The following is a 27,249-nucleotide window of genomic DNA, read 5'->3' as shown; positions in this document are numbered from 1 at the left end:
CTGAATTATTTATGTAGGCCATTTTCTTCCTCAAAAAAGACCAAAAATATTGCAATACTTACTTCAACTTTACCAACAGAAGACCAGAACATATACAAACATGCTGAACTAGACATGTTCTCTAAAACAGGCAATTTTGCCCCACAGGTGACATTTAGCAATGTTGAGACATTTTTCATTGCCACAGTAGGCTGTGTATGTATTATATAATTCTGGCAACTAGTGGGTAAAGGCCATGGATACTGCTAAAGATCCCATAGTGCACAAGACAGCCCTCCACAACAAAGAGTTACCCAGATCAAAATGTTAGTAGTGCCAAGGTAGCACAAATGACTGTTGACCAATGTGGGAAGAGACAGTAGTTGGGAGTTGCTCAGAAGGGCCTAATTGGCGGTGTGACTTTAGGCAAATCACCTAATTTTCAAATTTGTTTTCTTAGAATCAATGAACTAGCGCCAGGCGCGATGGCTCACGCCTGTAATCCCAACACTTTGTGAGACCGAGGCAGGCGGATCACGAGGTCAGGAGATCGAGACCATCCTGGCTAACATGGTGAAACCCCGTCTCTACTAAAAATACAAAAAAAAAAGGCCGGGCACGGTGGCTTACGCCTGTAATCCCAGCACTTTGGGAGGCCGAGGCGAGTGGATCACGAGGTCGGGAGATCGAGACCGTCCTGGCTATCACGGTGAAACCCCGTCTCTACTAAAAATGCAAAAAATTAGCCGGGCATGGTGGTGGGCACCTGTAGTCCCAGCTACTCGGGAGGCTGAGGCAGGAGAATGGCGTGAACCCGGGAGGCAGAGCTCGCAGTGAGCCAAGATCAGGCCACTGCACTACAGCCTGGGTGACAGAGCAAGACTCCGTCTCAATAAAAATAAAAATAAAAAATAAAAAAATTAAAAAAAATTAGCCAGGCATGGTGGCAGGCACCTGTAGTCCCAGCTACTCAGCCGACAGGCAGGAGAATGGCATGAACCCGGGAGGTGGAGCTTGCAGTGAGCCGAGATCGCGCCACTGCACTCCAGCCTGGGCAACAGTGAGACTCTGTTTCAAAAAAAAAAAAAAAAAAAAAAAAGGCCCCAAGAAAAAAGAGAAAGAAAACAGGCAAAAAGAGGTCCCAGAAAGCAGCAGTCCCTTCCACTGCTGACATCAAGAAGTCAGCAGTGCCAGGCACGGTGGCTCACGCCTGTAATCCCAGCACTTTGGGAGGCCAAGGTGGGTGGATCATGAGGTCAGGAGATCGAGACCATCCTGGTCAACATGGTGAAACCCCATCTCTACTAAAAACACAAAAATTAGCTGGGCATGGTGGTACACGCCTGCAGTACCAGCTACTCGGGAGACTGAGGCAGGAGAATCTCTTGAACCCGGGAGGCAGAGGTTGCAGTGAGCCAAGATCGCACCACTGTACTCCAGCCTGGCGACAGAATGAGACGCTGTCTCAAAAAAAAAAAAAAAAAAAAAACTCAGTAGTCTGTAGCCCAGAAGAGGGCCCTGACTAGAACCTGACCATCCTGGTACTCTGATCTTGGACTTCATAGCCTCCAGAACTGTGGGAAATAAATTTCTATTGTTTATAGGCTACCTAGTTTCTGATATTTTGTTACAGCAGCCCAGAGGAACTAAGCCAGTAAGCAACCTTCAAATGCTATGGAAGCATTATCTGACTTGAAAAGCTCACAGGGAGATTCAGCTGGGAAGGGTTGGTTATTAAAGGTCAACAATGTTATGAGAGGGCCGGGCACAGTGGCTCACGCCTGTAATCCCACCACTTTGGGAGGCTGAGGCAGGTGGATCACTTGAGGTCAGGAGTTCAAGACCAGCCTGGCTAACATGGTGAAACCCTACCTCTACTAAAAATACAAAAATTAGCTGGGTGTGGTGGCACATGCCTATAGTTCCAGCTACTCGAGAGGCTGAGGCAGGAGAATTGCTTAAATCTGAGAGGCAGAGGTTGCAGTGAGCCAAGATTGCGCCACTGCACTCTAGCCTGGGCGACAGCAAGACTCTGTCTGAAAAATATATACATAAAAAGAATGTTATGAGAAAAGATACTGATGATCCTTTGTACAAGGAAGAATTTTAAGGAAGAATCCTATACTTGTAGCTAGGAGCCTCGGGTTCAAGTTCATTCACTGCTACTTCTTGCCAATATGACTTTGAAGAAGTCATTCAACCAATGTCAGCCACTGCTTCCTCATCTGTACAGCTGGAGTAATAACCATGCTTTCTACCTCTGCAGGGATGACGCAATCACAAAATAAGAGTATGTAGATATAAGGCTATTTCGCATAAGAGCAGCTTGTCCTGCCAGTGAAAGAGGCAGCAAGGTTTTACTAAGCATCTCATATGTTCTCTGTCTGAGATGCTATGGCAAACAGAGAAGTAATGGAAGACTCGGCTCCTGTCCTGCTAGTTGGCATGATATGACCAACACACAAGAAACAAGTGAACCCCACAAGGCAATTACATATCTCTTGCAGTGATGGGGTCTGTGGTGTAGTCTCTAAGCTATGGGTTTGAAGGAAGGAGATCAGAGAGGACTGCGATGGTTATGAAAGATTTCATGAAGACAGACTATTCTTAACTGAGTCTTTTCTCTGTAACCTCACCTTCATGGAACCTTGCTGCATCTAGTTCACCATCTTTACCTATGTTCTAGTTTTCTCTTAGTAAAGTTAAAGTAAGTATTGCAATATTTTTGGTCTTTTTTTTGAGGAACAAAAAATGGTACAGAACCACTGCTCTAGACTACAATGGTCTCAAAACAGTAGTGTACAAGATGACAATGCACTGGGGTAGACAAAGAAAATAAAAGATCCTCTATTTTTATTTATTTTCATTTTAAAAAGTAAGATTTTCCAAGTAAAAAGGCAACCCATAGAATGTGAGAAAATATCTGCAAATCATGTATCTGATAAGGAATTGATGCCCAGAATATACAGAGAACTCCTAAAATAACAACCCAATTCAAAAATGGGCAAAGGACTTAAATAGACATTTTCCAAAGAAGATATACAAATAGCTAATAAACACATAACAAGATGCTTGACATCACAAATTACTAGGGAAATACAAATCAAAAGTATAAGAAGATACCACCTCACATCCATTAGGATAGCCACTGTCACAAAACAGAAAACAAGTGTCGGTGAGAATGAGGAATAACTGGAACCTTTGTGCACTGTTGATGGGAATGAAACATGGGTACAGCCGCTGTGGAAAACAATGTGGCAATTCCTTAAAAAATTAAAAATAGGATTACCATATGACCTAGCAATTGCATTTCTGAGTATATACCCAAAAGAACGCAGGGTCTTGAAGAGATATTTGTACATCCATGTTCATAACTGTAGCAACATTATTCACAATAGCTAAAAGGTGGAAGCAACCCAGTGTCCACTGATGAATGATACATGTGGCATATATATACAATGGCATATTCCTGAACCTTAAACAGGAAGGAAATTCTGACACATGGTACAAAACAAATGAACCTTGAGGACATTATGCTAAGTGAAATAAGCCAATGACAAAAGGCCAAATACAGTAATATTCCACTTATATGAGGTATTCAACGTAGTAAAAATCATAGAGACGGTAAGTGGAGTGCTGGTTGCCAGAGGCTAGAGAGAGGTGGGAATGAGAGTTGTCATTTAATAGGTACAATTTCAGTTTTACAAGATGAAAAGAGTTATGGGAATGGATGGTGGTGATGGTTGCATATTATGAATATATTTAACACCTAGATGTACATTTAAAAATGATTAAGATAATACATTTTAGGTTATGTGTATTTTACATTTAAAAATTTAGAAAAAATAAGATTTTGTCCTTGTTAATATATAACATATGGCCCAACACTAGCACTCCCATTCAGTCAAGGTTCAGTCACATGTCCACTATTGAGGGCTGATGGGGTGACATCTTTATAGCACACTGAGATATACTATAGTTCATGTGTGCTTGGTTAAATGGATTCACTGATTACATTATTTTAAATTAATTAATCATCACAAAACAAACTAGAGGCTTAAAAAGATTTCTACTAAAAAAAAAAACCTTGGATTAAAGATAATGCAATCAAAAATGAACAAGAGAATGGCAGAGCTGTCATATCTATTCCTGGCATACTCTTCGTGCATAGTCACACTGCAATGTAGACACAATCACAATTGAATAAGTTAACCAAAATCTTGTTGAGATTATTTAAAATATAGATTTGCATCCACTATCATTTATGATGAACTTCATCCTAAGTATATAATGTGACTTCAGATATTAGCTAATGATAGCAGGACATGAATATAACTTACAAATAAACAAGCACACATACATGAAGATATGGCATGTTTTTTAACTAGAGCACTATTCTATCCAAAAAGTTTAGAGACTACTGCTCTAGACCAACACTGCCAGAACTTGTGATGATGAAATATATCTCACCTGTGCTGTCCAAAACTGTAAGCACTAGCCACATGTGACTATTAAGCAATCAAAATGTGGCTAGTGCATCTGATGAACTGCTATTTTAGATAATTTATTTTTTCTTTTTCTTTTTTTTTTTTTTGAGACGGAGACTCACTCTGTCACCCAGGCTGGAGTACAGTGGCAGGATCTTGGCTCACTGCAACCTCTGCCTCCCGGATTCAAGCGATTCTGCTGCCTTAGCCTCCCAAGTAGCTGGAATTACAGGTGCCCGCCACCACGCCCGGCTAATTTTTGTGTGTTTAGTAGAGACGAGGTTTCACCATGTTGGCCAGGCTGGTCTCAAACTCCTGACCTCAGGTGATCCATCTGCCTCAGCCTCCGAAAGTGTTGGGATTACAGGCATGAGCCACTGCACCCGGCCTATTTTAGATAATTTAAATAGCCATATGTGGCTAGTGGGCTACTTTATTGAACAGCACGGCCCTGGGCCACTAGTAGATTATCGCTATCTCAAAACATACAGCTCCCCAGTAAGCAGTTATTTTTCTGCTTTTGTGTATTTGGCCATGTTATTCTCTCTGCCTAGAATGTTCTTCTACCTTGTCCATCTAGCAATAAGTTCTCATATTTGAAGACACACCTCAAATGTCACCTTTCTTTAGCTTTCCCTGACTACTCCCCAACCCACAAAATTGTTGCCTTGGGTCTGTTCCCCAGCTCTTTTACATGACTCCAGCGCAGCATCTGCAGCTATTTGCTCACATATCTGAAATCCTATGACTGTGAGGTCCTCAAGGCACAGCCATGTCTCATTTATCTCTGCATGATGCCTGGCACATAGTGAATGCTCAGTAACATTTACTGAATAAGGGAGCGAATGAACTGACAAACCTTGATCTCCCAATTCATAATGCAGTGTTCTTTCCACCACACCAAAATATGGCTCCATAAAATAGACCAGAGGCAAGTCTCTGCTAGCTCACAGTGCTAGATGCTACTTTAATAGACAATACGTTTCTATTATTATCATTTTTTTCTCTTTCAGATGCGGATGTCACAGTTACCTCGTAAGTAGGCTCAGAAGGCATGCATCCTTGAAAGGGTGCAAGATGAAGGTGGTACTAGTCCCCTTTCCGAAGCGACAACATTCAAATATTGCAAGTTAAAATGACGGCTCTGATGCAGTAATATTTTTTGTGTGTTTTGTTAATATTTATCAAACCTTCCTTGTGTACTCTACATGGCGTTTTAGCTACCAGGGTGCAAGTGTATGTCTCCCCTCATACCCTCCCACTCAAAAGTCACGTGAAACTGCTGCTCTCTCTTCATCATTATTTGTTATTAAATGAGCTTTACTTTGTTAGAAAGACTGAAAGAAAGAGTTTGACCATGGCAATTGCTTATGCTGGACTTCATTTCTGAATTCTAGATTTGGCTATATTTAGCAAAGCTACAACCGTCATCATGCCCAAAGCCAGGAAGAAGACACCATTCACAAACCACCCCCTGAAAATCTGCAGTTGCCTCTAAAAATCCAGACTTCCCAGCAGGCAAAGACATCTGAAGTGGGAGGGATCAAATTGGTGTTTGCGTCAAGAGAAGGTCTCAGGTGCTTATAACTAAATCTCTCTGCCTGGCACTCAAGATTCTCCATAAAATTAGTCCTTCCTTTTCTCTCCAATGTACCTTCTGCTCTGGTCAAACATCTTCAATATCTCCCCTGTTCATACCTTTCGGTAACACTGGTCATTTCCCTTCCCTGCCTGCTTTTGCTTAAGCTTCTAGCCTCTTATCAAACCTTCTGGGACCACTCTTTCCCCAGACACTCGCTGCTCCCTTTCCCCACAATTGGCATGGGGCTGAGGCACAGGAGGGGAGCCGTGCATTCTTGGTACCTATTCATCAGTCTTTCAAAAGGCCCAGGGCCACTGAAGAAAGTGAGTAGCAAAAGCACCTCCAGGGAGCAACTTAAAGAATTTCATTCTACCACTCCGTGTCCTCCGTCCTTCTTTCCTTGATTCTGGGGAGGAAATGTGTACTGATGAAAATGGTAACACTAAACTAGTCAGTATTCTCAAAATTTATCATGCTGTTTCACCACTTTGCCTATGCTATTCTCTCAGCCTGAGAGGTCCTGGGTAACCCCCATCTGGAACATCTGCTGGGCAATTTCTATTCCTGTTCAAACTTCATGTCACCTATGAACTCTCACCCCCAGGCTCTTTATCATAACATCTTTTACCATCTAAGGTATGTATGTCAAAGGCCACGCTTAAGTGCTGGACACTTATCTCAGGTGTTGAGCTCTGTTAAGAGTCAGGCCTGTGTTCCATCCATCTTAGGATCTCTGGAACCTAATACAGTGCCTGCCACAAAGAGGCATGTACGTGTATCATATTGATACCACCAACATATTATGTGCCTTTAATGGAATTTTTGGTGATTTCACACACATTTTTAAGCCTTACTAGTTTGCTCTGTAGGTAGGAGAAATTATCAAAGTTTACTGATGTGGACATTTGGTACTTCTCATCAGCCTTGGACCTGGATTCCTTGAATATAAATTAGAAAGCTGTTCTGAGGAGCCATCTAGTCCACCTTATAGTTCCAGAATGTTGTCTTCAACACAGTAATAAATAAACATTTATTGTTTAAAGCTTAGATATAAGTCCTCGTATAGCTAAGGAAGTATGATAAAAGCACAGCTTCTCAATCCTTCTTTGAACATTGCTCCAATTTTCCCATTGAGCTCATTCTGGAAGCTTAAACCAAATCTTCCCTTGATATCATATGCCCATTAACTTAGACATGATTTAGCTTCTCATCATGGCATAGCTTCTCATCTAGCTGAGAAAGCTAGAAAGAAAATATTCTCCCTGGCACCCAGCCTAGAAATAGCCATATTCCTCTAAACTCATAACTTAAAGCCTTCACTTCCCCCAAACAGCCCCTGCTGGACTAGTTAGTGAAACCAGGCCAGGAAGGCTGATGCTACCAGGGGAGGTATGGCAGTGCGACATCTTTTTGTCTTACCCAGCACCTGCTCCTTGGGGTTCTTGCAATTCCTTACGAAAAAGCACAGACCAATACCCACGCTAGAGAAAAAGAGATCATCAGCAGAATGTGGTGGTAATCTGGTCTGTGTTTTGAAGCTTCTCACACCACTCCTCCCTAAACTGCCTAGCCACCGCTCTGGGCACACAGGGTACAACTCCTGTGGTCCTTAAACAACTCTGGCTGGAACTGTAGATAAGTCAGCACTCGGGGACTCACAGAGAAGAGAGTCCAGGGAAGGAGCATGGCTATCCAAAACGTCTGTTAAGCCTTTAAGGAGCTGGTGAGGACTCTGCAAAGAACATCTGGCTCTGTCCCCTAACAATGGGGGAAAGGAATTGCTTCAGATTGCTGCAGCTCAACTAGCTTTCACATTGCTCCCACTCCCCTTTAACACACACACACACACACACACACACACACACACTCTCTCTCTCTCTCTCTCTCTCTCCCCCTCCACATATATACATATGATGTATAACGTTGCTGGTAAGTAATGGCTACCATTTATTGAACACCTGAAAATGTTAATTATATATATTGCCTCATTTAATCTTCATGACCAGCCCATTAAGCAGTGGTTCTCAAACTTGACCTTGCGTCAGAATCTCTCCAGGAACTTATTAAGCCCCACACCCACAGCCTACATAGTGAGGCCTGAGAATCTCCATTTCCAACAAGCTCGCAGGTGATAAGTATGCCCCACTTTGAGAACCACTGCCACAGGGAAACAGAGATTCAAGAGTGGTTTGGAATGTCTTGCCTACAGTTCCACAGCTAGTAAAGAACAGATCCAGAATTTGAACCTAGATCTGACTGACTCTACAGACAGTGCTGGTAACCATGCTACTGTATGTGTGAATGTATGCCTCATCTTCCCAAATTCATTGGCAGATCCTTAAAGGCAGATGTCAATCACACTTTAGACCTCCCTCATCCATCTCAGAACTTCATAGGGTCTTTGGACTTGGTAGGTGCTACATAAATACTTTATATACTGGCTCCTACATATCTACATACTTCTAAGAGCCACAAATTCAAACTCAACTTAAGCCAAAGAACACAAAAAGGGCGCATAGCCAGACCCAGTTTTACGTGACATTCTCTCTTGCTACTCTGTCTTTGCCCATGATGCCACCACACTAACTCCTACTCACTCTTCAGTCACTTCCTTCAGAAAATGATCCTGGGCTCCCTAAAACTGGGGGCCACTGCACCCTAAGTTTATCTCTATGATGGCATTTACCAATCCACTATAACTGGCTATTTTCCATCTCTTAAAGCAGTTGGTAAAAGCTAGCATCTAGTTTAACAGTATACCCCCAGAGCCTAGCACAGCACCTGGCACTTCACAGGCAACTCCATAAACTGTTGAATGAATAAATGCAGAGCTACAAGTCCTAAATTCTGTGTAAAAATATCACAATACGTGATGTGCAGTTCTCAAAGATGAATCCCAGAGAAGAGGAAGGCAGCCTAGGTAACAAAGACCAATTTTGCCTTTTCTTTTCCCTATCACTCCTCTCACACTTGGAGAACATGCACCGCTTAGGACAGCATCATCCGTGATGAGACAACATCCTAGCTGAACAAAACGCTCGTGGGCTATAAGGTCAGCAGAGGCCATTCAGAGGGGAGGAAAGTGTTCTGTGGCCCTTCGTTTCTCCTGATTTCTCTCTGACACACTCTCCTTTTCACTGTTTCTCCACCCCACTGCAGTTAAGGGCTTTGGCACAGGGATGAAAGAGACAGATCAGACTCAAGGGTGCGGATCTGGCAGCGGGCACAGAAGCATCTCCTAGCCTGCACCAAAGTCCACGGGAAAGATCCAAGGGGACAGTGACTCAGGCCCCAGATAAAGCGCAGCTAGAACAGTACTGAGATTGGAAGAGCAATAATTTCACATGGACATTAACTGTCAGAGATCTTTTTTAAAAATCATGTTTTTAAAGTACAGGCTTCAACTCTATTCCCAGAAAACTGGGCCCTGCTGAATCCAGTGCTTACACAAGCTGAGAGCCAAACACAGCTTCTTCCTCTTCCAAACCCACCCACCAGCCCGCAACATCCACCATGGTAAGCATTTCCCAGGCCCAGGTCAGGACCCTTGCTTCAACTTTAGCTTGCAAAAGGCCCCTTTTTAAAGAGGCCTCTTCGCTTTCTCTCTTCCCTTGCTAATAAAACTGTTCCCTACCATCACCATGTTGCAATAAGAGAGACCTCTCCCTTCTTCCAACCCCTCTCGGTCTATAACACAACCTACAGCAGGCTGGCCCCATCCAATCAGTCTGAATTGCTTCATGCCAAGGAAATTGCTGCTTTTATTAAAAATAAAAGCACACTAGGCAGGCGAAGGGCTGTGAAAACTATGAGTCTGGCATAATTATGAAGGTCGAGGTTAAGGTTACCAAAAGAGACATGCAAAGATTTCCCGAAAGCCTGGGGGAATCAAGATGTATATCTACGTGAGTATAGACACACAGATGAAACACAGAGGGAATTTATGCAGCAGATCTAAATAACATCCTCTCTGATAGCGAAAAAACAAAATCAGAGCCACTCTCAAGTAATTTTTCTTTTGATTAAAAAAACAAAAAACAAAACCTAAAGCGAGAAGGAAGAGGGGCCTACTAGACTGAGTTCAAAATAACCACATTTGTTTTATGTAATTTCTGTTATCTTTGCTATAACCTGGGGACCTGATTACAGTTGGGTCAGGAAACAAATCTACTAGTGAAATCCACCAAGAGCCTTGGCCCTTGGAAAAACACGTTCACGTTCTCCAAAAATCCTCTCTTCCTTCCAATGCCTGCTCATGGAAGTGGGAAAGTTGGGTAGGAGAAGGAGAAACCCCTCTCTTCTTAAAAGTCCCCCCACCCTTCAGCCTTCACATCAAGATTTTAAGTTTTAGGAGGATGACAAGCCCATCACCCTGCCTTTGGCATAAAGCTTTACACTTTCACACATACGTTTTCTTGTGTGATCCTCAAAATTTGGCTTCTCAATATTAAAAAAATAAAAATAAAAGGCCACTAACGTAAACAATTTCGGCAACCTCCCCACACCCCCATAAGCCCAGTCACTTTCAAATCTCAATTTTAAATCTCTCAAGGACAATGACTCACAGGGCAAGTGAAGGGGGAAGGGAGGGTCAACTGGTCAAAGCCCATTCATACATGCAACAACTAGAAACCACAGTATTGCCGCATCAGCACAAGATTTTAATTTACGGCGCATTGAGCCCCACCGTACCTTCCGCCAACACCTCGTCCACTGTGACCTGCTGTCGCCCGATGCCGAAGACTCTTCCGATGTAGCCACTGCCCAGGCCCGAGGTGCTGCCCCCTCCTCCGCTGGAGCCGGAGCCCAGGCCAGAGCCGCCCTGCTCTCGCCGGGAGTCGAAAAACTTCTTCATCTTGCGAATAGGGAGCAGCAAAGCAAAATACCGATGGTTTCTAGATTTTTTTTTTTTTTTTTTTTTTTTTAAAGAAAAGAGATCCAAGGATTTCTTCTCGGATTTCACCTCGGAGAGGAGCCACCCGAATCCGGCCGTGGGGGTGGGGGCTGAGGGAGGATGCCTATAGGAATATGCGTGTCAATCGCGCGGCGGGTCCCCTCCTCCTCCAGAAAGCGATTCGTGTAAGTTTAAACCTGTGATGACAGAGGAAGAAAGAGAGGATGAATCAGTAACACGCTTAAAAATTCAACCGCTGAGTCCTAGGGGGAGCAAAAGCCATCATCCTGGGGAAACGCTTCATGTATTTTCCCGGCGAGAAAAACCGTGGGGCTGAAAACGCGACCCCGGCCCCAGAACCCGGGACCCCCGAGCCGGGAGCTCGGAGAAAGGAGGGATCCGAGCTGCCCCGGCAGCGCCGACCCTCCCGGGCACTGCCTCCCGCTCCTCCCGGGTCTCCCCGCCGCCCCTCGAGGCGGCATCCTGGCAGCACCCACTTGAGACGGCTCGGCGGCCGGCGCCCTGCTACCAGCCCCGCGACATTGTCACGGCCGCCGGGCCGGCCTGCGACGCAGAGAAGAGGCGGCGCTGCAGCGAGAGCCGGGGCCGCGCTCGGCTCCCGCCCGCCCGCCAGCTGATCCCGGGAGCGCCGGGCGGAGACTGACCCGCCGCCCCTCCCCCGCGCGCGCTCCCGCCCGGCTCCATCCACCCAACCAGGAAGTGAACCGCCGCCGGAAGTGCCCCTCGGGGCGGCGCGGCGAGGGACCGGGGCCTCTCCTGTAACCGCCGTTCTGTCGCCACGGATGGGAAGGAGTCGACCGCGAGAAGAGGACTGGGGGAAGAGGGTCTCAGTGCAGACAGAGTTCTGGAAAAGACTGTTGATATCACCCGAGCCGCAGGGCAAGCTGGGAAAGGTAGCTCGGCCCAGTCCGGCTGCTGGACTACAAATCCCAGCATACTCCTGGAGGAGCGGGCGAGGCGGCAGCCGTGGCCTCCACGGCCTCGAAGGAGATTTGTGGGGTGGCGCGTATGTGGGGACTCGGCAATTTAAACACATCCCGTGAAGAAACTGCCAACGACTAAGTTCCCCCCCTGCTGTATGTTCCACCCTTCTGGAGCCATCTTATTTGCGGCCTGGCCTCCTGGCACAAGGGATTCTGGAGGTTGTGGTTTCCGAACGGATCGAGACTGACACCTGGAGGACGCGGCTTAACCGCTTAGCCCCTAGCGGGTCCTGTGGGTTTCCCGACGTCTCCTGGGCTGAAATGGAAGCGAGAAGTGATCGGGAACATTGTGCTGGCAGTTGGATCCGGCTGCACCGAGCTCCAGCCTTAAAATAAGTAAAACCGATGCCCTTCCGCCCCTAACCTCAAAAGCTGCTTTTGCGTCTAGATGTTATTGAGAGCCGGCTCTGCGGTCAGCTCTGAGCTAGGCGCTGTGAGAACGCTCAGTAAGACAGTGTCTCGTCTGGAAATGTACAGGCGAGATTCAAACCGAGAAACTGCCAAAGGTTGTGTGCAGGGCAGATCCTAGGATACCGGAGACCCAGCCCGTTGGCTTGACCTCAAAACTCGGGGGCTTTTCGGCCCATGCTGTCCCTTAATTCCTCCTCCTTTGCTGACGCTGTGGGTGCGCATCAAAGCCTAAACTTCACTAGCTCCCTTGCACACAAGAACACTAACCCTAACCTGACCAGTTATTTATTTTTCACTTCAAGATTCTTCCACTGATACTTATGTTTCCCTGATACCGTCCAAGTGCTGAGGGCGGGGATGGACTGTGTGATTTGCATCTACCAAATGCAGAAAATTTGGAAGGTCAGTTGGTACACTTTTCCGACCCTAGATTTCCTGATGGATGATGCTGAAGAGTGGCAAGTTCCTGCCAAAAACAAACAAACAAAAAAACTACCATGATTTATTAATATTATTTTTCTAACCCCTGAATATGGGTTATTGTTCATCTCTGCCCGCTTTCCCCACTCCCTAGTGCTTGTCTCAGAATTTTTTTTTTCAGCGGGTATTTGAGTAGAGAAGGGTGTCCCAGGGAAAAAAATGGTTCTTGCTTTCTCTAATCTGAATGTTGAGCTGAGCTGTGACTGGGCTAACAGTAGCGTTTGTTGTTGCTGCTGCTGCAGCTTGTTTCAAGTAGTGCCATTGTAATTAAACTCCGTGAAGAGATAGCATCTTTTCTTCCGGAGAGAGTCAGTGTTGTCACCTCAGTTCACGAATTCATGTAGCCATCTCCAGGATGAAATGCAGCCCCTATTCCCTCAAACTAAGCCCACGAAGGCATGTTCTCTGCACTTTCCTTAAAAGGCCAGATTTTTGTCTGAGGAAGTTTGAAACAGATCTTAAAATAGATGAGAAAGCTCATTTGGAATTAGACTCATTGACCCCCATTTCTCTCAGCACTTATTTGTCTTGACTGACTTTTTTAAAGAAGCTGTGCTAGGTCCTAAAATCAATCTGATGCTATCTCAGTTTTTACCTTTCTAGACTTCTCTGGTACCAGACTAGTCCAGGCTTACACAAATCTCAAGTCTTACTTCAGTGATACAAAAACTCCCAATATGCTTAAGGTAGCTAACATGCATTTATTTAACACCCACGTGAATGCTCTGATCAGAAGCTGAGGGAAGAGGTTTAAAAAACAAAAAACATGACTAGATTCCTTGCCCTCCATTCCCTCACAGACTAATAGCAATTATAATGACAAATCCACAGTTTTTCTTGCTTTACATATATTAAGTATATAATGCTCACAACCACCCTATGAAGTAAAGTACCATTATTATACTCATTTTATAGGTGGGTAAGTAAAGCAAAGAGATTAGTGACTTGCCCAAAGTCACACAGTAAATAGCAAAGCCAGGATTCAAACCCAAACATTTTAGTTTCAAAGCCCAGTTCTTACCTGGCTATACTAAACTGTCTACTTAGAGAGAGCAAACATTAACTGATTAAAAGACTCGTGAATAGTTAGAAACTCACACACAAGCAGCATAGGACCAGGAGACAGGAAACCTCTTGCCACTTCATAGCTGGGATCCTAGACCACTTGTGTCACTGGGCTTATTATCTCAGCTATAAAACCAGAGCTCTTACAACTCTTAGTAATTTTTTAGTTCCTGAGTACAAAATAATGAACAGATCAGCCACTATAATCTCAAAACTATCACACTTTCTGTATAATTTGTCCCATGCTGCTTTGCATTCCTGTTCAACTTTTAATGTATATTGCTGTCTCAACCAAACACCTCAAAGCCAGAGAACCATCTTCTACTTATCTCCTTGGGCATCCAGTATAATAGTTTACATAGAGTGTGTTCTTAGCAGTACTTAAAGTAAATAATTTACTTTAAATGTGACACAAAACAGAGCTATCTCATTAAGGTGGAAAGATTGATTTGAAGTATCCTAGATGAATTTTGAACTAGGTGTGGAAGATGCTATGGGTAAATAGTCAAAGAGAGTGGGAAAAGAAAGTGCCATTTACTATTGTTACAATAGTGATCATATGACCGATGGAACAGACTCTTTGAGGCAATAAGATGCCAAATTATAAACAAGACCTAAGGCTATGTCAGGCAAGGGTTAAGTCACACATCCCTACACTTGAAGAGTAAACCATCTTCTAACTGCCACAAGGTTTTTCTTTTTCTCTGGTAGCTAAATAGACACTGGCCTGGAGATAAGCAATATTGAAACAATTGTAGCTCACTGACCACTAGATGCTGACTAACTGTATCCCCCCAACCCCTGTTCCACAAACCATAACTATTTCTTTGATTGGACAAGAGACTGATTTCAGTAACATCCTAGTAAGAGACTACCAACCACAGACTGGTTCTGGCTGGTTTTCAGAGGCTGTGCACTGAGTGTCTTCATGTCCTTTGCTTCACCTAATTGTAATGCATTTAAATGTTAAATCTCCACCCCAAAGAGAACATAGGACATATGTAACATGCATGTTTGCTCACTATGCATGCATGTGCTGCCCCCCGCTTTGTGAATAATCAAAGCTCCTGTAACTTAAGTGTGTATTCTTAGCCAACTCATTTGGCATAAATTTGTGTTCCACTTTTTCCTCCCTCTAAATACCTGCTTTCAGTCTCTGCCAGAGTCTACACTTCCCAGCCTGTCAGGATCACCAGCCTGCAGGCTGCAACCCTTTATAAAAAGTAAAGCTCCCCTCTCCAAATTTATAAACCTTGGGATTCTTCAGTTAACACTATGTATCTTCCATATGCCAGTTACGGAATTTAAAAAATATATATATATTGTTTTATTGTTTTATTTTTATTTTATTTATTTATTTATTTATTTATTTATTTTTTGAGACAGAGTCTCACTCTGTAGCTCAAGTTGTAGTGCAGTGGCGTGATCTCGTCTCACTGCAACCTCTGCCTCCCAGGCTCCAGCGATTCTTGTGCCTCAGCCTCCCGAGTAGCTGGGACTACAGGTGTGTGCCACCATGCCTGGCTAATTTTTTGTATTTTAGTAGAGACAGGGTTTCACCATGTTGCCCAGGGTGGTCTCGAACTCCTGAGCTCAGGCCATCCACCCACCTTGGCCTCCCAAAATGCTGGGATTACAGGCATGAGCCACCACGCCCAGCCACTTTTAAAAAAAAATAATTATATAAAAAATAGAGATGGGGTCTTGCTTTGTTGCCCAGGCTGACCTCAAACTCCTGGACTCAGGTGATCCTCCCACCTCAGCCTCCCAAAGTGCTGAGATTACAGATGTGAGCCACCGTGCCTGACTGATATTATTTTATTTAATCTTCATGGTTGCCTACAAAGTAGACAGTATTATCTATTTTATCAAAGAAAATACTGTTACACTATTATTCCCAATTTTATAGATGAACAATGAAGATTTTGTTAGTAGCAGATGAACATGTGTGGTTTGTTAAGTTTGAAGGAAATGATTTGACCTGTGGTACACCTAAATCATGTTACCATAAACCCAGTGTGCTGTATCTTTGAGGAAATCAAAGGAAAGGGGACCACCATTAATTAAAATCCTTAACTGAGTCAAGCACTATGTTGGGTATTTAATCATACCATTTAACCCTCACAATACATCTATGAAGTGTGCATTACTTTTATTGGTGTGGAAACAGAGGCTGAGCAGGATTACAGTCTGTCAATTATTTCTACAAAACATCTTAAAAAGGGCAGAGCCAAGACTGACCTCAAAACCCACATCATTTTCATTACACCATATAGGCTTTCTATGTTGCCGTCTTTTAGCGAAGTGGAACTTGTAAGAAATGCAAATTTTGGGGCCCCATCCAGACCTACTGAGTTAAGAGGGAGGGGCAGAGGCAGCAGTTTCTGTTCACAAACCTTTCAGGTAATTCTAATACACATTCAAGTTTGAGAACCACTGTTTAGCAGAAGCGAACTTGTAAGAACCATGTCCTTTTTAAAAAAATGACAGTTCTTGCCCAGGCATGCTGGCTCATGCCCGTAATCCCAACACTTTGGGAGGCCGAGGCAGGTGGATCACTTGAGGTCAGGACTTCAAGACCAGCCTGGCCAACATGGTGAAACCCCGTCTCTATTAAAAATACAAAAATTAGCCGGGCATGGTGGCATGCACCTGTAATACCAGCTCGGGAGGCTGAGGCATGAGAATCACTTTAACCCAGGAGGCGGAGCTTGCAGTGAGCCGAGAGTGCACCACTGCACTCCATCTGGGGAGACAGAGTAAGACTCAGTCTCAAAAAAAAAAAAAAAAAAGACGTTTCTTGATTTTTTTAATTTTTAATTTTCTTTCTTTTTTTTTTTTTTTTTTTTTTGAGATGGAGTTTTGCTCTGTTACCCAGGCTAGAGTGCAATGGCACAATCTTGGCTCATCGCAACCTCCGCCTCCCAGGTTCAAGCGATTCTCCTGCCTCAGCCTTCCTGAGTAGCTGGGATTACAGGCATGTGCCACCACGCCTAGCTAATTTTGCATTTTTAGTAGAGATGGGGTTTCTCCATGTTGGTCAGGCTGGTCTCGAGCTCTCAACCTCAGGTGATCTGCCCACCTCAGCCTCCCAAAGTGCTGGGATTACAGGTGTGAGCCACCGCGCCCAGCCTAATTTTCTCTTTTAAACTGAGCCTTGTCTTCTTATTTTCCAGTTGATTTTGGTTTTGGATTTTGTTTAAGAAAGTAATTATGTGCTCATTGAAGAAAGTAGATAGAAGAAAATAAAAATCAGCTATAATTCTACCACTCAGCGATAATTGCTCTTGACATTTTGATCAATTTCCTTTTAGCATGTTTCCATATATAAGTACATTTTTTACTATATTAGATCACATTATATATTTATATTTTATTTTTTTCATTCCATAGTTTCCTATTTCATTGTATATTCTCTAAAAATATTCTTTTAGTGGCTGCTTAGTAATCAGTGCTTTACTGTCAAATGTTTTATTTTTAAATGTTACTTTTTATATATGATTGGAATGAATATTCTCTTGTATTCTCTTGTGTGCTTCTTTGATTTTCTTTCTTTTTTTTTCTTTTTTTTTTTTTTTTTAAGACAGTGTCTCGCCCTACCGCCCAGGCTGGAGTGCAGTGGCACAACCTCAGCTCACTGCAGCCTCGACCTCCTGGGCTCAAGCAATCCTCTCACCTTAGCCTTCTGAGTAGCTGGAACTACAGGCTCACACCACCACGTCTGGCTTTTTATTTTTTTATTTTTTTATTTTTGTAGAGACAGGGTTTCACCATGTTGCCCAGGCTGGTCTTGGACTCCTGAACTCAAGCAATCCACCCGCATCAGCCTCCCAAACTGCTGGGATTAAAGGTGTGAGCCACTGTGCCTGGCCTGATTTTTTTTTTTTTTTTTTTTTTTTTTTTTTGAGACGGAGTCTCACTCTGTCTTCCATGCTGGAGTGTAATGGCACAATCTCGGCTCACTGCAGCCACCACCTCCCGGGTTCAAGAGATTCTCCCGCCTCAGCCTCTTGAATAGCTGGGATTACAAGCACCCGCCATCATGCCCAGCTAATTTTTGTATTTTTTGTAGACATAGGGTTTCACCATGTTGGCCAGGCTGGTCTTGAACTCCTGACCTCAGGTGATCCACTCACCTCAGCCTCCCAAAGTGCTGGGATTACAGGCATGAGCCACCGCGCTTGGCCCCATGATTTTCTTTCTAAGGCTACGTTGTTATAAATGGAATAATTAGGTCAAAAGGTATGAATGTTTTTACAGCTAGAGAGCCAAAGTACCCTCCAGGAGATTGATATTGATTTGTTCTCCACTCACTGATCCAGTAAACAAATATTTATTAAGCACCATGTGCCAGACTTTAGAAAGTTTATTACAATAAACAAAATAGTTACACTCCTTGCCTTCAAGGAGCTTTTGGTGGTTTTTGTATCCTTTTTTTTTTTTCTTTGAGACAGGGTCTTGCTCTGTCACCCAGGCTGGCGTGCAGTGGCATGATCATAACCTGAGGCTTTCAAGGGATCCACCCACCTCAGCTTCCTGTATAACTGGTGCACAGCACCACAGCCAGCTAATTATTTCTTAATTTTTTGTAGAGACAGGGTGTTGCTATGTTGCCTAGTCTGATCTTGAACTCCTGGCCTCAAGCAATCCTCCTCCCTCGGCCTCCCAAAGTGTTGGGATTACAGGCATAGCCACTGTGCCCAGCTAGAGCTTTTGATCTTAAAAGAAGGCATTAAATCCTAAGTATTTCCATACCCTTGCCAGCACTGAGTTTGTGCAGTTTAAAAAGAAATCCATTTCATTTTGTTAGGTAGGAATGGTGTTTTTTGTTGTCATTGTTTAAATTAGTGAGGCTGAACAATTTTTCTTGTTCATTTATTTATTCATCAGTTGTTTATTAAGAATCTGTTATATACCAAAACAATGCTAGGCACTGGAAATATGATAAAGAAGATGGACATGTGTTTTCCTTCACAGAGTTTATAATGTAGTAATTATTGGTTGTGTATATTTCTTCATTTCTAAATTGTATCCTCTTCCATTTTTCCATTGGAGCATTTATTTTTAAGAATTGATTTGAGAGTGCTCCTTTATTCAATCAGTATGTAATGAACTACCATGTACTAAACAATATGGTGCAAAACAAACAGATGAGGAAAAGAACAGGTGAGGATGTTAGCCAGGCATGGTTCCATGTGCCTAGAGTCCTACCCACTTGGGAGAATGAGGCGAGAGGATTGCTTCAGCCCAGGAACTTGAGGTTGCAGTAAACTATGATCACACCACTGCACTCCACCCTAGGGGACAGAGCAAGACGTATTTTTGTTTTCTTAGAGATTTTCATTACCTTGTCTAGTTTCTTTTGATTCTTACTTGCCTTACTGCCAGCTCTTCCTTTTTACCTCAATCTGTATACTTCATATATTACCTGTTTTTTAGTATCCATTTGTCTTGTTGTTGTTGTTGTTGTTGTTGTTGTTGAGACGGAGTCTCGCTCTGTCGCCCAGGCTGGAGTGCAGTGGCGCAATCTCGGCTCACTGCAAGCTCCGCCTCCCGGGTTCACGCCATTCTCCTGCCTCAGCCTCCGGAGTAGCTGGGACTACAGGCTCCCACCACCACGCCCAGCTAATTTTTTTATTTTTAGTAGAGACAGCGTTTCACCATGTTAGCCAAGATGGTCTCAATCTCCTGACGTCGTGATCCCCCCATCTCGGCCTCCCAAAGTGGTGGGATTACAGGCGTGAGCCACCGCGCCCTGCTTTTTTTTTTTTTTGGTGGGCGGGGGGGAGACAGAGTCTCACTCTGTTGACCAGGCTGGAGTGCAGTGGCGTGATCTCAGCTCATTCCAGCCTCAACTTCCTGGGTTCAAGCAATCCTGCCTCAGCCTCCAAAAGTGCTGGGATTACAGGCGTAAACCCCCATATTCTCGGCCTTTTTATTGAATTTTTATTGCAAACATAAAGTAGTTTTGTTTTTTGTTTTTTAGATGGAGTCTCACTCTATCACCCAGGCTAGAGGGCAGTGGCACAATCTCAGCTCACTGCAACCTCTGCCTCCCAGGTTCAACAGATTCTCCTGCCTCAGCCTCCCAAGAAGCCGGGACTACAGGCCTATGCCCAGCTAATTTTCTGTATTTTTAGTAGAGACAGGGTTTTGCCATGTTGGCAAGCCTGGCCTCGAACTCCTGACCTCAAATGATCCACTCGCCTCAGACTCTCAAAGTGCTGGGATTACAGGCGTGAGCTACCACGCCCAGCCTCTTCCTCATCTTGAGTGCTGTGTTTTCTTTTTATATGCTGTAGAATCTTCTCATAAACCTATGAGATGGTTGTAATTTTTTTCTGTTTACTCATCCTTAGATGAGCAGTGTTGCTATGAGTCAATCTTTTTCTTTTAAAGACTTTTAATAGGTTGTTGGGAGAAGCTTAGGGATCTCTAGTCAGATGACTTCTTAAATTAGAACTTAGACTTTTCATTTTGAAAACCGGTTGTGCTGACTGGAATGGGCACATTAAAGAATTGAACTAAGGCTGGGCGCGGTGGCTCATACCTGTAATCCCAGCACTTTGGGAGGCTGAGGCAGGCAGATCACGTGAGGTCAGGCTTTCGAGACCAGTCTGGCCAACAAAGCGAAAACCCGTCTCTACTAAAAATACAAAAATTAGTCAGGCATGGTGGCAGGTGCCTGTAATCCCAGCTACTCAGGAGGCTGAGGCAGGAGAATCAGTTGAACCCAGGATGCGGAGGTTGTAGTGAACCCAGACAGCGCCACTGCACCCCAGCCTGGGCGATAGAGCGAGATTTCGTCCCCCGCAAAAAGGAAAGAATTGAACTAAGATGTCTTTGTTATACTTGACATAAAATATAGAGTGGGGTTCCTGAAATGTTCAGGGAATATTCCTGGCCTATCCTTAGTGAGACATGTATTCTTAAGATCTTTCTCCCTTAGTTCACAGCCTCTTAGTTGGATGCCCCTGTGTCACAGAACACATTTTGGCTATGGGGTGTGATCTGTGTCTGAGGAACAACAAGAAGCTACACGTCATCCACACAGGAGCCAAATCTGGAACTCTGGTCTCAGTTCTTCAGGACTATTTGAGCGAATAATCACTCAACACTGGAGTAAAGGATGTCCTGCTAGAAGTCTTATTCTGACTCCTAAAACCACGCTACCGAAAGTGCTGATCCACAAACCAGTGCCAGTGCTTGAACTTTGTTACTGGTCCACAGTTAGGTAAGTACAGAAATGGAGAATAAATGTGAAGTATGCGTAAATGATATGTGATTTACAGTCCAATTGAGATGCTTTAGGAGTGAAAGTGGGGACAATGAAAATTATGCTAGGACAAAAATCATTAACTGGACTGTCCAGGTAAACTGGAACATATAGTCACCTCATCCTTAGATTTCACTAGCAGTAGAGTCCTGGGGACACAGGAACCAAATGCCCTCCTGCATTTCTCCATTCCTGAGAGGAAAATACCCTAATTCCTGAATCCCAGCCTCCATACACTTCTTAGGATAGCCTAGCAATTACCCCTGGGCCCCTTGTGACACCATTTCCTAAACCAGCCCTGGAAACTCACTTATGATTGGACACTATGTCTTGCCCTCTTGCCTAAGCTAAGAACTCTTAAAAATGACTGTCTTTCCCCTAGAGGGTATTTTGGAGGGCCAGGCACCAGTCCTTAGCCATGCCTCCTTGTGAAGTTTTAAAATATGATGCTTGGTTCCATATGAAATTTAAAGTAGTTTTTTCTAATTCTGTGAAGAAAGTCAATGGAAGCTTGATGGGGATAACATTGAATCTATACATTACTTTGGGCAGTATGACCATTTTCACAATATTGATTCTTTCTATCTATGAGCATGGAATGTTTTTCCATTTGTTTGTGTCCTCTCTTATTTCCTTGAGCAATGGTTTGTAGTTCTCCTTGAAGAGGTCCTTCACATCCCTTATAAGTTGTATACCCAGGTATTTTATTCTCTTAGTAGCAATTGTGAATGGGAGTTCACTCATGATTTGGCTCTCTGTTTGTCTATTATTGGTGTATAGGAATGCTTGTGATTTTTGCACATTGATTTTGTATCCTGAGACTTTGCTGAAGTTGCTTATCAGCTTAAGGAGATTTTGGGCTGAGACAATGGGGTTTTCTAAATATACAATCATGTCGTCTGCAAACAGAGACAATTTGACTTCCTCTCTTTCTATTTGTATACTCTTTATTTCTTTCTATTGCCTGATTGCCCTGGCCAGAACTTCCAATACTATGTTGAATAGGAGCGGTGAGAGAGGGCATCCTTGTCTTGTGCCGGTTTTCAAAGGGAATGCTTCCAGCTTTTGCCCATTCAATATGACATTGGGTGTGGGTTTGTCATAAATGGCTCTTATTATTTTGAGATACGTTCCGTCAATACCTAGTTTATTGAGAGTTTTTAGCATGAAGGGGTGTTGAAATTTATTGAAGGCCCTTTCTGCATGTATTGAGATAATCATGTAGTTTTTGTCATTGGTTCTGTTTATGTGATGGATTATGTTTATTGACTTGCATATGTTGAACCAGCCTTGCATCCCAGGGATGAAGCTGACTTGATCATGGCAGATAAGCTTTTTGATATGCTGCTGGATTCGGTTTGCCAGTATTTTATTGAGGAATTTTGGATAGCCAAGACAATCCTAAGCAAAAAGAACAAAGCTGGAGGCATCACACTACCTGGCTTCAAACTATACTACAAGGCTACAGTAACCAAAACAGCATAGTACTGGTACCAAAACAGATATATAGACCAATGGAACAGAACAGAGGCCTCAGAAATAACACCACACATCTACAACCATCTGATCTTTGACAAACCTGACAAAAACAAGCAATGGGGAAAGGATTCCCTATTTAATAAATGGCGATGGGAAAACTGGCTAGCCATATGCAAAAAACAGAAACTGGACCCCTTCCTTACACCTTATACAAAAATGAACTCAAGATGGATTAAAGACTTAAATGTAAGACCTAAAACCATAAAAACCCTAGAAGAAAACCTACGCAATACCATTCAGGACAGAGGCCTGGGTAAAGACTTCATGACTATAACACCAAAAGCAATGGCAACAAAAGCCAAAATTGACAAATGGGATCTAATTAAACTAAAGAGTTTCTGCACAGCAAAAGAAACTGTCATCAGAGTGAACAGGCAACCTAGAGAATGGGAGAAAATTTTTGCAATCTATCCATCTGACCAAGGGCTAATACCCAGAATCTGCAAGGAACTCAAACAAATTTACAAGAAAAAAACAGACAACCCCATCAAAAAGTGAGCAAAGGATATGAACAGATACTTCTCAAAAGAAGACATTTATGCAGCCAAAAAACATATGAAAAAAAGCTCATCATCACTGGTCATTAGAGAAATGTAAATCAAAACCACAATGGGATACCATCTCATGCCAGTTAGAATGGCGATCATTAAAAAGTCAGGAAACAACAGATGCAGGAGAGGATGTGGAGAAAGAGCAACGGTTTTACACTGTTGGTGGGAGTGTTAATTAGTTCTACCATTGTGGAAGACTGTGGCGATTCCAAAAGGATCTAGAACCAGAAATACCATTTGACCCAGCAATCCCATTACTGAGTATATACCCAAAGGATGGTAAATCATTCCACTTTAAAGACACATGCACACATATGTTTATTGCGGCACTGTTCACAATAGCAAAGACTTGGAACCAATCCAAATGCCCATCAGTGATAGACTAGATAAAGAAAATGTGGCACATATACACCGTGGAATACTGTGCAGTCATAAAAAAGATGAGTTCATGTCCTTTGCAGGAACATGGATGAAGCTGGAAACCATCATTCTCAAAACTAACACAGGAACAGAAAACCAAACACCACATGTTCTCACTCATAAGTGGGAGCTGAACAATGAGAACACATGGACACAGGGAGGGGAACATCACACACTGGGGCCTGTCAGTGGGTAGGGAGCTAAGGGAGGGATAGCGTTAGAAGAAATACCTAATGTAGATGATGGGTTGATGGGTCCAGCAAACCACCATGGCATGTGTATACCTATGTAACAAACCTGCACGTTATGCATATGTATCCCAGCACTTAAAGTATAATTAAAATATATATATGTAGATATATATATATATATATGATACTTGGTCATAACCGCTGAATTACTGAATACAGTATTGACCCCAGTTCATTAGAAACTTCAGAGTTTAGTGCTTCTCTGCACATATTTTCCAAATACAGTAGTTCCTTTTTTTTTTTTTTTTTTTTTTTTTTTTTGAGATGGAGTCTCGCTCTATCCCCCAGGATGGAGTTTAGCGGCCTGATTTCTGCTCACTGCAACCTCCACCTCCTGGGTTCAAGCTGTTCTCCTCCCTAAGCCTCCTGAGTAACTGAGACTACAGGCATGCGCCACCACACCCAGCTAATTTTTGTATTTTTAGTAGAGATGGGGTTTCACCATGTTGGCCAGGCTGGTCTTGTACTCCTGACCTCAGGTGATCTGCCTGCCTCAGTCTCCTCAAGTGCTGAGATTACAGGTGTGAGCCACTGGGCCTGCTCATTAGTTCTTGCTGGTGTAACACGAGGGCAGAGATTAGGCCACAGTAGAAATCTACAGCCTTTCAGCTGGAAACAACTGTGAAATATCATACACTGTGAACTATTATAGTGGCTTTACAATGTTTTTACTGATATAATCACTATATTCATTTTTTTTTTTTTTTTGAGGTGGAGTCTCTCTGTCACCCAGGCTGGAGTACAGTGGCGCAATCTCGGCACACTGCAACCTCCACCTCCTGGGTTCAAGCAATTCTCCTGCCTCAGCCTCCCGAGTGGCTGGCATTACAGGCACCCGCCACCATGCCCAGCTAATTTTTGTATTTTTAGTAGAAACGGAGTTTCACTGTTTTGGCCAGGCTGGTCTCAAACTCCTGACCTTGTGATCCACCCACCTCGACCTCCCAAAGTGCTGGGATTTACAAGCATGAGCCACCGTGCCCAGCACACTACATTAATTTTTAACACTTTGTACTCACTCATATATTTTAAAGTTGACATATAGATATTTTCATCACAACTCTAAATAATTACAAAGGATATAATTTCTGGCATCTTATAAATACTGATATTATAAAATAAAACTTACATTACTATTTATAATGTACGCAATGGAGACTAAATACCACATATTCGATGGACTATATTCACCATCATCCTACTTATTCTCCAACAGTTAGAAATTTCACATTATTGCTTTTTCTTCTAGAACATATATTTTTGCCTCCCCAAATATTTTATTCTAAAGTAATAATTTTATGCTGGGAATTCATTTATTGATTTTATATTATAATTCTCTACAACAAAATATGGATATACATGTAAATTTAAGCTTTTAACTTCCTGTGAGTATAAGTCTCTAAGTGTTAAAATTTTTCTTCTGGATTGATTTATGCTACTTAGTAACTTTATACAATTGATTAGAACAGTATATGTATAATACAAATTTTGATAAACACAAAAAATAAAAATATATTGGAAATGCATTTATTCACAAGATGAATGGGGATTTAAAAATTTTTGTTCACTAATTCTATCAATTCCATGCCTATTTAAAAATTTTTTATAGATATAAGCATTGGGGAAACTTGTTCAATATATAAGTGGATGAGGCTTGAAGAAGTTCCCTTTAATACTATTACTTTTTTCTTTGCACTCCTGAAATATAAGCAAAAATACTCAAAGGTTTTATTCTCAAAAATTATTCTTAATAATGTATCAACTTTAACTTGAACGATCCTCTTTAAATTCTATCAAAAGCAAAAAAAAATAGGCGGGGCACAGTGGCACACACCTGTAATCCCAGCACTTTGAAAGGCTGAGGCAGGAGGATCACTTGAGCCTGGGAGTTAGAGACCAGCCTGGCCAACATGGCAAAACCCTGTCTCTATTAAAAATACAAAAAAATTAGCTTGGCGTGGTGGCACACTCCCGTAATCCCAGCTACTTGGGAGGCTGAGGCAGAATTGCTTGAGCCTGGGAGGCAGAGGCTGCAGTGAGCTGAGATCACCCCACTGCACTCCAGCCTCGGTGACAGAGCAAGGTTCTGTCTCAAAAAAAAAAAAAAAAAAAAAGCAAACAATAGAAGCCGCTCCTTGCAGACATTTATTCCCCAGCTGTTGAGGCTGTTCATACCCTCACCTTCTAGGAAAGATATCAAAACAGTTTCACCAAGATTTAACAAATGACTGCTATTATTTCTCTTAGAGGTACCTTGTTTAACCCAGTATTCTCAGGGAGAGTTCAGAAAATAGAAATAATGTTCATTTCAAAGCACCTTTTCAATACAATATTTCTTGGTAAAATGCTGTTCTTATAATGTGATTTAAATTTATTTTTATTTATTTATTCATTTGTTTACTTTTTTTTGAGACTGAGTCTCGCTCTGTCGCCCAGGCTGGAGTGCAGTGGCACCATCTCAGCTCACTGCAACCTCCGCCTCCCTGGTTCAAGCGATTCTCCTGCCTCAGCCTCCTGAGTAGCTGGGATTACAGGTGCGCAGCACCACACCTGGCTAATTTTTTTGTAATTTTAGTAGAGACGGGGTTTCACCATGTTGGTCAGGCTGGTCTCGAACTCCTGACCTCATGATCCACCCGCCTTAGACTCCCAAAGTGCTGGGATTACAGGCGTGAGCCACTATGCCTGGCCACTTTAAATTTATTTTTGTCAAACCTGAGGAGATGCAGGTTTTGCTCATTTAATTTATGAAAATGTATCTAGTTAGTAAAGTCAGTCCTATTTGTGAAACAAACGAGGTAAATCAGAGTTACTTTGTGAAAAAAAGTCTAACTTCTTTTTTGTCTAAGTTCATTTTCAATACAAATATGTGTTCATATATGTTTCAAGAAAGATTGTAAACCATTGGGAAATAAATTAGAGATAGCATTTAGAAACATTAGTAAAGACAAGACGAAAGTTAGACTGCTCTAGTGTAATTGGCTTCTCCACTTTATGTTATAAACCAAGATGAAAAGAATATGCTATTTATTACTTATTTTGAAACAATGCACTAAAATGTGTCACTAAAGTTACAAGTAAGTAATTAAGTGAGCAGTATGATAAAAGGCATTGTATGCTTCTCTTATTTATTTGTTTATTATCTCTTCTTTTAGAGAGAAGGTCTCATTCTGTTGCCTAGGCTGGAGTGCAGTGGTGTGATCAATAGCTCACTGCAACCTTGAACTTCTGGGCTCAAGTGATGCTTTTGTTACTATGTATGGCATGTGTCAAATACAAGTATTTGGCTTTCAGAATAGTTAAGTAAGAA

At 42.7% G+C, this 27,249-nt stretch overlaps 2 protein-coding genes across 23 annotated transcripts in view; one reads left to right on the top strand and one right to left on the bottom strand.

Annotated features, from left to right (window-relative positions):
* AAK1 (AP2 associated kinase 1) overlaps positions 1-11,773 on the bottom strand; it is a 186,017-nt gene extending 174,244 nt beyond the window's left edge. For 18 of the 20 annotated variants that reach the window (XM_016948680.4, XM_054678473.2, XM_016948673.4 and 15 more), the window contains exons 1-2: positions 11,440-11,622; positions 10,741-11,139 (exon numbers count right to left, since the gene is read on the bottom strand). In XM_016948680.4, the coding sequence (XP_016804169.1) occupies positions 10,741-10,903 (163 nt within the window). In that variant the 5' untranslated portion in view covers positions 10,904-11,139; positions 11,440-11,622. Of the gene's footprint in view, positions 1-10,740; positions 11,140-11,439 lie in introns of all 20 variants that reach the window. The other 2 variants (XM_063789761.1, XM_063789756.1) reach the window with 2 other exon arrangements.
* ANXA4 (annexin A4) overlaps positions 11,670-27,249 on the top strand; it is a 182,655-nt gene continuing 167,075 nt past the window's right edge. For 2 of the 3 annotated variants that reach the window (XM_016948682.3, XM_054678480.2), the window contains exons 1-2: positions 11,820-12,759; positions 20,852-21,136. The gene's annotated coding sequence lies outside the window, so the exon portion shown is untranslated. Of the gene's footprint in view, positions 12,760-20,851; positions 21,137-27,249 lie in introns of all 3 variants that reach the window. The other variant, XM_016948681.4, reaches the window with a different exon arrangement.

Source organism: Pan troglodytes, chromosome 12, assembly GCF_028858775.2.
Source record: "Pan troglodytes isolate AG18354 chromosome 12, NHGRI_mPanTro3-v2.0_pri, whole genome shotgun sequence".
NCBI lineage: Eukaryota > Metazoa > Chordata > Mammalia > Primates > Hominidae > Pan > Pan troglodytes.
The sequence above is the reverse complement of the archived record's forward strand: the minus strand, read 5'-3'. Positions and strand labels throughout refer to the sequence as shown.